At 39.3% G+C, this 14,056-nt stretch overlaps 2 protein-coding genes and 1 long non-coding RNA gene across 4 annotated transcripts; 1 reads left to right on the forward strand and 2 right to left on the reverse strand.

Moving 5' to 3' along the window:
- Window positions 1-2,433: 2,433 nt before the first annotated feature.
- LOC110847267 lies at window positions 2,434-3,722 on the reverse strand. 2 transcript variants are annotated; one of them, XR_004834490.1, is made up of 3 exons: window positions 3,632-3,722; window positions 3,323-3,544; window positions 2,434-3,252 (listed from the first exon to the last, which is right to left on the reverse strand). It is a non-coding gene; the product is annotated as an uncharacterized LOC110847267 (long non-coding RNA). The 2 variants fall into 2 exon arrangements; XR_002547626.2 differs by lacking the exon at window positions 3,632-3,722 and having other exon boundaries at window positions 3,323-3,619.
- A 2,312-nt stretch (window positions 3,723-6,034) lies between these two features.
- LOC110847321 (bacillopeptidase F-like) lies at window positions 6,035-7,632 on the reverse strand. Its single transcript, XM_022094249.2, has 2 exons — window positions 6,472-7,632; window positions 6,035-6,368 (listed from the first exon to the last, which is right to left on the reverse strand). Exons 1-2 carry the CDS (start codon window positions 7,573-7,575, stop codon window positions 6,156-6,158), a joined length of 1,317 nt encoding a protein of 438 aa, XP_021949941.1. The 5' UTR covers window positions 7,576-7,632; the 3' UTR covers window positions 6,035-6,155.
- Window positions 7,633-11,310: 3,678 nt separating this feature from the next.
- Window positions 11,311-12,910, forward strand: LOC110847186 (bacillopeptidase F-like). Its single transcript, XM_022094064.2, has 2 exons — window positions 11,311-12,473; window positions 12,577-12,910. The coding sequence occupies exons 1-2, from the start codon at window positions 11,370-11,372 to the stop codon at window positions 12,787-12,789; spliced, it is 1,317 nt and encodes a 438-aa protein (XP_021949756.1). The 5' UTR covers window positions 11,311-11,369; the 3' UTR covers window positions 12,790-12,910.
- The last annotated feature ends 1,146 nt before the right edge of the window (window positions 12,911-14,056 follow it).

Below are 14,056 nucleotides of genomic sequence, written 5' to 3' on the forward strand. Positions count from 1 at the left end.
ATTTTAATTAAAAAAATAGATTTTGGAGTAATATATTACTCATTAGTTCTATAGAACTGGTTTTCGTTAAAATCGAAACCATTCTTAATAATAATGACTTTGGCTTTTTTTAATTAAAAAATGAAACGAGAACTGCTGAAGAGCATTGATAGCCTATAAGTACCTAAGTATGCGAAATATGTTTTTAGGTCTATTTACTTAGAGATACATTTTTCTAATTTTTTCTAGCTTTATAAGCTAGCGTATGTACTCGCACATGTTAGCATTTATCAGTCAATCAATAAATATAAATAATTCAGCTAATATGTAGATACGTACTACCCAATATATCGTCAATTGGTTGATAATTCTGCGAAGAAAATTATATCGGTACCTTGAACAAAAAATGTGATTGGAACCATTAAGAAATTTGATCTCAGTTCTGAAGCTAAATTTGCATGCATATACCTGCGAAACTAGCGTACAAGAATACTTACTAAAATTAGGGATAGCAATAAAAATCCAAAGAAATGTCAACCCCACTTATATGGAAATCATTATCATTATATTCCAAATGTTTCCAACGGTTCGTATGGAACAACCCCGTTCACTGGGACCAAAATCGTAGGAAATGGTGCCACCATCGGACCGGGTCACCCTCTCTCTTGGTTTTCTACATAATTATGCTTCTCTTTATAATTCCGAGTGGCTTACTTTGTAACGTATACATCCTTCTGAGGCAAAACTTTAAAAGGGATTACAACCTGAAATTTATTCATGTCGCTTTGTGTGCCTGTTTTTTCGCTGCTCACGCCTTTCACGCTGTGACAATGGTGTTAGTGTGGTGCCCATTTGGCGATTCCTTGGCGAAATCGTATAACGAGTTGGTGCAGCTTGAAGTGAAATTGAGAATGCGTAAGTTTTAGTGAATGAGACAAAGCAATTCAGGTTTTTGTAATAGTTTTCTCTTTGCTGAAAATTCCAGTGAAACCACCTCGGGAAGGTCATAATCATAAGTTTTCACCGTTACGAGACCCTGTTGGCACTATTCTGTCCGCTGCTGTGGTGGGGTTGGCCGCCATTCCGATGATTATGACGATCGGCGGAGAAAAGTCAAGAGGTCACCCGAGCTACGTATTTTACAATGCTGTTGTCCCTCAAAGCTGGAAGGACGACCGATTAACGCGTTATCTGATTTTGTCTTACCGAATGATTTCGACATTTATATGCTATGTTGAATTGTCCAGAAATTTTGCCCTTGTATTGGTCCTGTTGATTTCAATATTAAAGGTAAATCAAGTCAAGTTTTTAAGACATTTATACAAAAATTGGCACATGATAATGCGTACACTTCGAGCTGATACATACATACATTTGTCTGTCTGAGATGCGACATGCCGTGATTATGCCAAAAATCGGTTGAACCCATTTACAAGTCGTGTTGTTTAACTTAATCAAATAATAAATAATAAGCGGATTGACCTCAGTGAACGAAGACCCATTCACGGCAAAATGTCGCCTATAATAATAGTAACCAATAGGTTTTTGACACTTACTCCTAAGTCCGAGGCAAATATCAGATACATAAATATTTTGTGCAACATTTACTTAAATTGCCTACACATAAATCAAACAAGATCTCGAAATTAATTTTATATTGCAGATCGTGATTATCCCATAAAACAAAAATAACTGACCAATTTTTTTCAGATTTTAACTTCAAGTTTAAATCTCCTTGATCAAATAAAATGTTGGAATCGCTACACTTTAAATAAGAACATCGACCTGTATCAAGAATTCCTCGTCATGTCCATGATTATCAAGAGGCCGCAGAGTAACTTGACCTTTGCCCTCATGGTGGTAGGATTTGGACTGAATGTGGCCACAAATTATGGAACGATTAAATTTTATTCCGCCATTCCATATCCAGCAAAAGGAGGCCCAGTATTCGCCCTGTTTCCAACGTTATCAGTATTTATCCCAATCATGATTTGGTCAACCCTGCCGAAAGCTGTGGGTGGGTATGCGAATTGATTTTGAGATCAAGGAAAAAATTCATAATACTACATATTTTCAATATTATTTTCCAGATTGTCATGAAATATCAAGTGAGATTTTACGAAAATGGAAATGTCTTTCTGGTTCGTTGCCAGAACGGTTGGTAATACAAATATTCCAAGGGACCGCTGGGTCTAGTTTAGGAGAGAGAAAATACTGTAACAGGAGATTGAAATCTTTAAGGACAACGACGTACAATGGAGGGATTGGTGACTTTTCGATATATACGTTAACTCAAAGAACAAAAACAAATTATTACTGGAGCATTACGTACTACACTGTTACAGCCGTATTGTCATTAAATTGAAATAGTACTGTGATGCATATCTCTGGTTAAATCAGTGTTATGCTCAATACGGTACATGTGCATGATGAAAATTATCTACAATCTGTTAATTACCATAATTTGATACAAGTTAATAGTTCATTTACTTATTGTTTCGGGTTTATCATTCATGACTATTTTCAGTTTCATAAAGTTGACAGTTTTAAATTTAATTTAAGGTTGAGCCAACTTTATCTATGTTGAGATAAGAACAAATGTGTTCCAAATTTACTTACAATTTAAAAGTTCATTCAGACTAGAATATGGTTTCTCATAAAAGATAATAATAATTCATCAAAATAAAAAAGATGACAAAATCCGACAAAGATATCATTTCAAAATCTATACAATTTAGCGTACGCGTAATTAATACTTCATACAGTAATATCTGCCCGTGGAGGTCTTCACTTTGCGATAAGGCAGCCAAGGAGTCTGAGAGCTGGGCTCATTTCTGGTAGTGCTGGGCGTGAGGTGGGGGAAGTTGCCTTGCGAAGAAGGGTGTGGTGGTGCTGGTGGCAGGAAAAAATATGGTGGGCCGGGTGGTCTTGCAGAGCTCGGAAAGCGTGGTCCTGGCTGCGTCCAAAATCCCAACATGTTCAGAAATGGTTGTGTAGGATGAATGTGTTCACCAGGAAGAAGATCCAATGCAAGGGGAGGATCAGCAGCGTCGTTTTCAATACTTGACGAGGGAGGAGAGGGCCATGTTTCATTCTGCTTCACTAATGGCGTTGATGCGGACGGAACCTCCCTCGGAAAAAAGGGAGCTGCCAACGGAGATAATTTGGACTTGGAAGCGATGTCAGCAGCAGATGATGAAGAGTCTACATTTTCATCTGAGCGGATGACGGCAGAAGATTTAGTTGGAGATTTTTCCATCTTTGATTTTTACTCTGTAATGTTATCCAAGAAGTTATAATATATATTTTGCAATTAACATGATGATTCAATTATCAAACTTACCCAGGTCTCCTTCAAAATATAAAATCCTCGATTAATTTATAAGTAATTACCAAATGAGAAATGTCAGAGGGAATGCTCCTTCAGCCTATGTCGTGATGTTAGGAAAAAACAAAGACTGAGACGACTCGACCACTTGGAAGAAGGTCCAAATCAGCACTGACGAGTAACATGCATCGTTTAAAGAGTGCGACGCCAGCCTTGAAGCCCTAAAGCTGATGATGCCTTAGAAACAAGCAAAGCTTCATTATCAAACTTTCAGGTTTCTTATACTCAAGAAGGTTGCATATGGACACACGACAAAAGATATACCTTCCCTTAGACTGCTCGTTTCGTGAGGATGCTTTTTGGAAGTGGGAAAACAACTTTTGAACACTCATCCATGCCCACTCTCGTTCTCTTTTTCTCTTCTCTTGTTTACTCAAGTCGAATAATTATAATAGAGAATTAATTATTAATTATAACAAATGTTCCAAATAATTAATAAACTTCAACCTTCTTTAATTTATTATTTTGAACAAGTTCTTAATCTTTTCTGTAGTGATTGGGGAGTGAATTTTGTAAATTATTTTTGGTAAAATTGCACTATTACGGCCTAGCTCGGATTTATTTCAGTGGACTAGCTCGGATTTGGCTGATATTTTTTGTGTAAATATCTATTATGGTCCCCTGAGCAAGAAAATACTTTTTTTGCGGCGGTCTCGAAAATTAAAATTTCTAGAAAGCTTCGAAATTTTGTATAAAAATTATTTTTTGCATCAGATTTTATAGACTAATTCAACTATGCTGAACCAGAATATGAAGGGTTTTTTGAAAAACATTCAATAGTAAAAAAGTTATAAATTATTGAAATTTTGTATACACATTTTTCTTGTATGTTCCAGAGAATTTTAAGACTTTGTCTCAGTTTCCCCCACGATAGGAATATTTTGTGGTAAAATTATATTTTCGGGGTAAGATGAGATTTCTAGTTTCCAGCTCTCTACTAGCTAGCTCTTCTAGGTAGCACTACTAGCTAGCTCTTCTAGGTAGCACTACTAGCTAGCTCTTCTAGGTAGCACTACTAACTAGCTTTCCTAGGTACCACAACTCGCTAGCTCTCCTAGCTAGCACTAGTAGCTACCACTGCTAGCTAGCTAGCTCTCCTAGGTAGCACTCCTAGCTAGCTCTCCTAGGTAGCACTACTAGCTAGCTCTCCTTTTTCAAAAGCCATTTTCATGAAAATCTAAGAGAAAAATAATTTTTATATAAAATTTCAAAAATTTCTAGAAATTTTATTTTTTGAAACCGCCGCGAAAAAAGGTATTTTTATGCATATGGGACCTTAGGGTATTCACACAAAAAATTTCAGTCAAATCCGAACTAGGCCGCTATACTGCAATTTTACTTAAAAAATTGACAACTTTTTTGTTTTTCGAGACCGCCGTGAAAAAATTGAAAACTTATTTCCGCTATTTTGATTAACTTATAACCCATAAAATGAATGATTTTCGTTCAGATCATTTGTTGTATTGTAATATGATGCACACTTTTCTGTGTGGACGTGCTCTGGTGTTAAATGTTGGAAAGGGCGGTGCACCGCCTCTAGTTGAGGCAAATTGAGCTATCTATCTAACAAAGCTACATTTCTTATCGTGTGGCATATGGAGTCTGAGGAGAACACCACCACAACCACCATGGGGGACGCTGAGAAAGGAACATGAGAACTGAATATATGGGTTTGCATCTATTTTGAGATTTCTTATCTGTAAATGGTGAGGATAAGAATAAGAGTAGCATCCGAGTCGCGTTAGGATTTATCTCGCCTGGAAACAATTCTTCTGCTCCGACCACTTTATCCCAGCTTTTATAAATTAATTAATAACGATGATGCAAATAATGTGTAATTTTAGTTTTCAAACAATTTTATATCATTTTTCTCGAGTGGAGTGATAAGTATGACACGTACACTTATTTTCTTGTCGAGTATTTACATTAATTGAAAAATTATTCACATTCAACATTTACAATTTATAATAATTTCACACATCCAAATTGATGAAGATTATTTCATCAAGTGTCGTTTTCATTTATCTTTTTCATTGTCATAAATAAATATCTAAATATTTAGTGGTGCACTCTTGAAATCAAAAGCAGGACGGTTTACTTTAATTTAAATCAATTAAGAGAGGTATTTAAATATCATGGTTTTGAACATCTCTATTTCATCTCACAGTTCGACACTGACAACTGAAAGACAACGACACCGATAGTTTCGCATGTTTAATCACGTACATATGTACTGATATTCTCATATGCATCTGATATGCGATGCTAATATTTCCAACAATTCGAAAAATTAATTGGAGACATTCAACCAAAATGTATGTAGCCTTCAATAAATTTGTAATAATGGAATGGATAAAATTCGGCTGACAAACTTGCGTTATTACAGTACTCATGGTTTTTAAAATTAATTTTATAGCATTCATACATGATTTTTTTATGCAGGTGTTGATTGATATATAAGAGAAGTTAATATCTGTAATCCGTCATTTTTCAAAAATACTATGATATAGTTGATGATAAAATATGTGCTTGTTTCAAAAGAATCAAATGAAACGCGTAGGTGTTCCAAGACATCCTAATGACATTAACAACCGAGAACATGCATAAATACACTGAGAGTGCAGTTGAGAATGAATAAGTAATAATGCGATAAGGACAATCAAGTGGTTTGGATTATTTTTGGAAAATTTTTTGTATTGTCGAGTCAATTTAGACTACTGTCAATTGAGGTACGAGTAAATGAAAATGAGAAATCGAATTAATGGAATGATCTTTTGAACTGAACAATTTAAAGACCAAGAGCGGCAGCAACGTCGATACGTCCATGACCGAAAGCATGGTTGGGGAAGTCCCCAGATCCTGGAAGTCCGCAGTTCCTGTCAGCGTTGGAGAGAGTTGGGTGAGCTGCGGAGGTGGTGAGGGCGTTGAAGACCTCGGTGAAGGTCCAGCTTGGGTTGGCGGAGAGGAGGAGGGCGACGGCTCCAGCGGTGTGTGGGCAGGCCTATTAATTATTCAGAAAAAAGGTAAGGATAAGATGCTATGCACATGCAAATTCGTAAAATTCTATGCATACAAAGAAGGGATAAATAGATAAATGAACTCACCATTGAGGTTCCGGACATGGTGACGTAGTTGTTGGCACCGGTTCCGCAGGAGACAATGTTGTTTCCTGGGGCAGAGACCTCGGGCTTGAGAAGTCCAGCAGTGCTTGGTCCTCGGGAGGAGAAAGTGGCCATGGCGTCAGTGTTGGTGGTGGCTCCAGCAGAGATCAAGTTGGGTTGATCTCCTGGGGAGTTGGCAGTTCGGCAGGAAGCGCCAGAGTTTCCGATGGCGAAAACTGGGACGATTCCGGCGTTTCTCCAGGCAGAGACCTGAGCGTTGTACCAAGTGGCTCCCGAACCACCACCCCATGAGTTGCTGACGACATGTGGGCGTGGGTTGGCGGTGAGCATGAATTGGGCGCATTGGGTGAGGACGGCCTCAGTTCCTGATCCTTGATGGTTCAATCCACGGCAAGCGATCCATCTGGCTCCTGGAGCAACACCAACACCGTTGGCACGTCCAAGGATGGTTCCAGCGCAGTGAGATCCGTGACCTTGTTGATCAGTTGGTCCAGCGGTGCTGTAGTAGGGGTCCAACCAGGCACCAGCATATCCGGCGCTGAGGGCAGTGTGTCCAAGATTGACTCCGGTGTCAATGATGGCAGCAACGATTCCTTCACCAGTGGTACGAGCCCAGGCAGCTGGGGCACGGATTTGAGCAACTCCCCATTGTGGGTTCTGGGTGGAGTTGGCTTCGAATTCGGCGTGCTTGACGACTGGGTTGATGGTGGCAATGTTTTGCTTGCGGATGGTGAAGTCTCCAGCGGTGGCGGCGAGGGAGGCCAATTTCTCAACGGTCAAACCCTTGACGAGGACGATGTTGGAAGCCCAGTATTGCTCCGTCTCGAGTCCGAGGGAGGAGGCAATAGCGATGAAGGGAGCTTGGGCAGCAGAGGTCAGTCCTTGGAGGGTGGAGACCAGGGCAGAGACCTTGGCGTCACCGGTGAGGGACTGAAGGGCCTGGTTAGCCTCGACTTGGGCCATGATTTGGGGCAGCTCGAGGATGGCCTCGGTTTCCCCATTCTCAACGGCGACCTGAAGGGCATGCTCGACAGTGCCCGCATAGGCGACTGCGAGGGTGGCAGCAAGGACGATAAGCAACTTCATGGTGGAGCTGATGATACTACTGGATTCGCTTGGAAGCTAAAGAGCAGTGTGAAGTGATGCCAACTCGAGTCCTCTTTTATATCCAATTTGTCCATTGTAATCAAGCCTGACAATGATGAATTGTCTCTGGTCTTGTACTTTGGAGGACTACGTGTCGCAATTTCATGTTTCAATTTAAGAATTGTCTGATAAGTAAAGCTTCGAGAGAGATGAGATCAATCACCATGCTGTCGGGCTGTGGGGAAATTTGGAGTTTGACGAGAGTTATCTGTTCTGTTCCACTTGTGTGGATATCAGGCACGGGGCCGCAAGGGCAATAAAAGTTATCCGCCAACTTTAATCGACTGGACTAATGCGGTTATGAGCTAAGTGATCATATTGTGTGATCATCGTATCGATTACGTTAGGTATATATCAATTTACATACTGTGATCGCATACGATCATTATTTGCATTTGAAAGTTGATAACTTCGCAGCCTGGCCAATATTTTAGTCAATCGCACTTCTACATAATCCAATAACTAATCTCAGGGATCAGTCTGTCTAACTCTACACGTTACGTGTAATGGGGAATTTCGGGCTATTTTGGTTTTATGACCGTAAGTAATTTTCACCCAGGTCCGGCACTTATACAAATAGACAGTTCAATAGATTAACAAACTTTTCGGGTCATGATAACGTATAATTAGTTAAGTCTTGTTGTGCAAATAAGTCGTACCTTGTTAAATGGATGATTGGACTGGATACAATGAAATCAAAAAGGATGTTTGTAATGTAATTGTTTGATAACGAGGAACGGATCGTCTGATTTGTAACAAATTCAAATCAAATGTTAATTTAATCGCTTTCTGTTTGCTGACCAAAGAGGATCGGATTATACATAAATTCATGCGTCAGTTTAAATGGTACATCAATTTGTGTCATTTTACGACATTTTATTTTAAGACGTTCCACTCCAGATGAATTTAACCCATTTTTATGAAGACGTCTTAAATAACAAAAGAGAGACAGAATATAAAAACGTTGTCATCTACAATTTTTATATTCCATGAAGAAACAGGTTGAAATTAATTAGTCAGCTTTTCCGACGTTTTTCTTGTAATTGATGATCATGCAAACCGTAGGGTGTGTATTTATGTACTCATAAACTCCGTGACTTGCATACAAACTATTTGGGTGTGTACTCATTAGGTTTCTATTTAATTTGGATGCTCCTCATGAGCTGAAGTTTTTAAGCTGGATATGTTTGAATTAAAATTTAGCTAATTTTCTTCAGCAATGCAACAAAACCTACATACAACTAAAGTTCGGCATGGACTTCAGTCTTCTGGTAAATGTAGGCATATAGGATTAAATCTAATGAACATTGCACATTTGAAATTGTGTAAAAACGAATTAGTATTTGAACTAGTCATTGATTTAACAATTTCGCCTTCTTTTTACAACCCACTGCTGACCATCTACGGCAAAATTGATCAAATTCTACATTCTAAATGCGAAATGACGTTTTAAATCGATACAAATTCGTGGAAACTGTAAGTGATACCTTAACTGTACGGCTAAATTTAACTAAACACTCATTCATTAGCCAATCATTCATAAACCTCATTGAGCTGGATATAGATAAGGTTGGACTTTAATGCGTGATATTATATAATATTAAAGCCTGAATAAAATTACATCACCTGTGAATTTGGATTTTTAACCCCAGTCATTTGCCAGTCAGGGTTTATGTACACGTCCGTCTGTCTGTCTGTCTTGCGATAACTGTCGTAAAACTAATTCGATCGACTTGAAATTTTGCACACATGTAGTAGGGGTCAAATGAGGAGCTAAGTGCGAAGATGGGCGCAATCGGTCAAGTGATTGACCGATGGGGGTCATCTGGATGGTTGGGGTATTATGCACCACAATTTTCAAATTGTCGTAGAAAGCTGAAATTTAGTGCAAAGATTGCTAATGGTTTATAATAAAGTAAAATTTAAAACTTTTCATCTGGAGGGACCCTAGGTGTGACCCGTACCGATTTTTCAAATTCATCAAATAGAGCAGAAATTAGGTTGAAAAGTTGGTTATGGCTCCTAATGGAAGAATCTGAATTCAAATAGGACACATTTTCATCTGGAGGGACCCTCTTGGGTGACCCGTGCGGATATTTTTTAGGTCGTCGGACCGAGCTGAAATTTGTTGCATTCAGGCTGCTAATTGCTACTTATGAATTTAGATTTGAAAATCAATTTAAATTTATTTATATGCAGTTACGATAAAATCTCATGTAAAAACGTCGGATTGGATGACAACTACAACTTGGCTTGACTCGGGCTAATTCAAGTCTGTCACTGTAGCAGGTTTTATACACTCAGAAATATATGCACAACGCTTAATTGTTATAGTACGTTATAATCATATGCGTGACATAACATTGCAGAAACATAAGGCTACAGATAGTAGCGATACTGAGGGTGGGGCGTCCCCCTGATAACGTTTTTGACCTTTAATATCCTTGGCGCTATTAGAAATTTTGAATTGAAATTTTTAGAATTTGTTCACCTTATAGTCAGTATTATGGGTGCAAAATTTCAATTCGCTAGTGTACATGGCAGACCTTCCACTAACCCCAGAGTAAAACACTTATGATTTTTTTTGTTCCAGGCATAAATTATCCTATGGAAGCACATGGGGCAGTTGTTGAGAACCTAAAAATATCAGGAAATAGCAAATTATGTGGCCCCATGTCTGCAGTACACAATACAGTTTAAAGTTTGATAAAAATATTACTGTGTAGAGTTTCAGAGCAAAAGTTATAACAGCCCCCAATGTGTCAAAATGTCGCTAATTTTTTCCAACTAACTCCATAACACGAAATTAAATATTTGCACTCCAAAATCTGTTTGTAATACCATCAGTAAGGTCTCCTCTAACTGCAAAAATAATAAACATGAAAATATTTCAACTATTGAGATTTATAAAATTCCATTTACTACAAAAAAAACTTTTCTCACGCTTTTTTACACAAATCCACCTTGTATGGAATGAGTTAAAAACATTTTGGGAGATTTATGAGTTGTTGATGAAAGCCACATAGATGCCACAAATTTTCATACCACCCAGATCAAATTCTATGAATAATTCGCAATTCCAGAGTGTTTTAAAAATATTCTGAAATTTAAAAAAATCAGTTTTGGAAACGCTTTTTAACAAAAAATTTTTTTCGTATCAATATATCTCTGGTGCTATTTACACTAGCGAATTGAAATTTTAGACCCATAATGCTGACTATAAGGTGAACAAATTCTAAAAATTTCGATTCAAAATTTGTAATAGCGCCAAAGATATTAAAGGTCAAAAACGTTATCAGGGCGACGCCCCACCCTAAGTATTTCTGCGAAAAAACAATTTTGTTTCAAATGCTTTACGTTACATTACAGACCTGCAAAATTTGTACGTGAAAATAAATTTTGACGCAAGTGCCATCCAAAAATTCCCCACCAAATTAAGCAACCGACAAGGATGGATAAGCTACTCTGTCGAAGACAATTGAGATATCCCCATAATTTATAGCTGGAAATTCCGGATTATGAAGAATTTCCCCCAAGTTGAATGACTATTTAACAAAACAAGTCATCACAATCTGTTACTGGTGAATTGATCGTAACAATTCATCACTGTCAAACCGAATTTAAAGTTATCTGATTACAATGGACAAATTGGATATAAAAGAGGACTCGAGTTGGCATCACTTCACACTGCTCTTTAGCTTCCAAGCGAATCCAGTAGTATCATCAGCTCCACCATGAAGTTGCTTATCGTCCTTGCTGCCACCCTCGCAGTCGCCTATGCGGGCACTGTCGAGCATGCCCTTCAGGTCGCCGTTGAGAATGGGGAAACCGAGGCCATCCTCGAGCTGCCCCAAATCATGGCCCAAGTCGAGGCTAACCAGGCCCTTCAGTCCCTCACCGGTGACGCCAAGGTCTCTGCCCTGGTCTCCACCCTCCAAGGACTGACCTCTGCTGCCCAAGCTCCCTTCATCGCTATTGCCTCCTCCCTCGGACTCGAGACGGAGCAATACTGGGCTTCCAACATCGTCCTCGTCAAGGGTTTGACCGTTGAGAAATTGGCCTCCCTCGCCGCCACCGCTGGAGACTTCACCATCCGCAAGCAAAACATTGCCACCATCAACCCAGTCGTCAAGCACGCCGAATTCGAAGCCAACTCCACCCAGAACCCACAATGGGGAGTTGCTCAAATCCGTGCCCCAGCTGCCTGGGCTCGTACCACTGGTGAAGGAATCGTTGCTGCCATCATTGACACCGGAGTCAATCTTGGACACACTGCCCTCAGCGCCGGATATGCTGGTGCCTGGTTGGACCCCTACTACAGCACCGCTGGACCAACTGATCAACAAGGTCACGGATCTCACTGCGCTGGAACCATCCTTGGACGTGCCAACGGTGTTGGTGTTGCTCCAGGAGCCAGATGGATCGCTTGCCGTGGATTGAACCATCAAGGATCAGGAACTGAGGCCGTCCTCACCCAATGCGCCCAATTCATGCTCACCGCCAACCCACGCCCACATGTCGTCAGCAACTCATGGGGTGGTGGTTCGGGAGCCACTTGGTACAACGCTCAGGTCTCTGCCTGGAGAAACGCCGGAATCGTCCCAGTTTTCGCCATCGGAAACTCTGGCGCTTCCTGCCGAACTGCCAACTCCCCAGGAGATCAACCCAACTTGATCTCTGCTGGAGCCACCACCAACACTGACGCCATGGCCACTTTCTCCTCCCGAGGACCAAGCACTGCTGGACTTCTCAAGCCCGAGGTCTCTGCCCCAGGAAACAACATTGTCTCCTGCGGAACCGGTGCCAACAACTACGTCACCATGTCCGGAACCTCAATGGTGAGTTCATTTATCTATTTATCCCTTCTTTGTATGCATAGAATTTTACGAATTTGCATGTGCATAGCATCTTATCCTTACCTTTTTTCTGAATAATTAATAGGCCTGCCCACACACCGCTGGAGCCGTCGCCCTCCTCCTCTCCGCCAACCCAAGCTGGACCTTCACCGAGGTCTTCAACGCCCTCACCACCTCCGCAGCTCACCCAACTCTCTCCAACGCTGACAGGAACTGCGGACTTCCAGGATCTGGGGACTTCCCCAACCATGCTTTCGGTCATGGACGTATCGACGTTGCTGCCGCTCTTGGTCTTTAAATTGTTCAGTTCAAAAGATCATTCCATTAATTCGATTTCTCATTTTCATTTACTCGTACCTCAATTGACAGTAGTCTAAATTGACTCGACAATACAAAAAATTTTCCAAAAATAATCCAAACCACTTGATTGTCCTTATCGCATTATTACTTATTCATTCTCAACTGCACTCTCAGTGTATTTATGCATGTTCTCGGTTGTTAATGTCATTAGGATGTCTTGGAACACCTACGCGTTTCATTTCTTTCAAAATTTGAAGTTCATTTTTTTAAGTATTTAAATATTTATTCTCAAAATATGATATTAACATTTTCTGAAAAAATGTAATTTTTTAAAGTCTTTCTATGAAGTACATCAATCAACACCTGCATAAGCCAATCATGTATGGTCAATGATTATTGGTCATACATAAATACCGTAACAGCGCAAGTTTGGGTTGTCGTCCGAATTTTTACCCATTCCATTACATATTACAAATTTTTTGAAGTCTGCATACACTTATGGTTAAATATTTCTAATTGCTTAAATTTCCAATTGTTAGAAATATTAGCATCGCATGTTATATGAATATGCAAATACATACATGCTGAAACATCCATAACTATGCTTTATATTTCAAGATTGGACACAGATACACAGATAAAATCAAAACGGTTTATTGGTTTATTGAACTAAATGAACTTTGTTCAGACATGTAACAATAAAATATAAAAAAAAGTTCAGGACCGAGGACAACTACATTACAAAATAGGAGCATTTTCAATTTTCATCTCTTACATTTGAGACAAAGTGTATATATGTAGTACATATTTTACTGAGCATATTCGTACTCTTTTTATCTTACATTTTAATTGATACGTTGCAAATTACAAATCAATAGCAAGTGAAGTAAAAGTGCATAAAATAATATGTGCACAGTAATCATGTCCCCGTATATTTATTGTGCCGTATAAATAAATGTACAAATACTGAACTTATCACAACAAATTAATTAGGAGAAAAAATAACAGGAAAACCCATATGCATACGTACATATTTGCATAAGATCCGTCTGGCTGGAGTTGGCGTGTAAACATATTTATATACATACATACATATGTACGTTTAACAGGGTGCAGGGAGATGAATAAATTGGTTTAGACATTAGATTTAAATCTAAATCTGTCATATATGCAATGTAATTCAGGTCTTTTTTAAATGTGATCTTTTGGACATGTACAATTCCTTCATCAGCTCTGAGCTCACGCAAATTCTCCGTAATCTCCGT

Source organism: Folsomia candida, unplaced genomic scaffold, assembly GCF_002217175.1.
Source record: "Folsomia candida strain VU population unplaced genomic scaffold, ASM221717v1 Fcan01_Sc003, whole genome shotgun sequence".
Classification (NCBI taxonomy): Eukaryota; Metazoa; Arthropoda; class Collembola; order Entomobryomorpha; family Isotomidae; genus Folsomia; species Folsomia candida.

Excerpts from the sequence above, each read along its gene's own strand:
- LOC110847186 (XM_022094064.2), top strand. The coding sequence starts at position 11,370 with ATGAAGTTGCTTATCGTCCTTGCTGCCACCCTCGCAGTCGCCTATGCG. Across the intron at positions 12,474-12,576 it reads CCATGTCCGGAACCTCAATG|GCCTGCCCACACACCGCTGG; the intron begins GTGAGTTCATTT and ends AATAATTAATAG.
- LOC110847321 (XM_022094249.2), bottom strand. The coding sequence starts at position 7,575 with ATGAAGTTGCTTATCGTCCTTGCTGCCACCCTCGCAGTCGCCTATGCG. Across the intron at positions 6,369-6,471 it reads CCATGTCCGGAACCTCAATG|GCCTGCCCACACACCGCTGG; the intron begins GTGAGTTCATTT and ends AATAATTAATAG.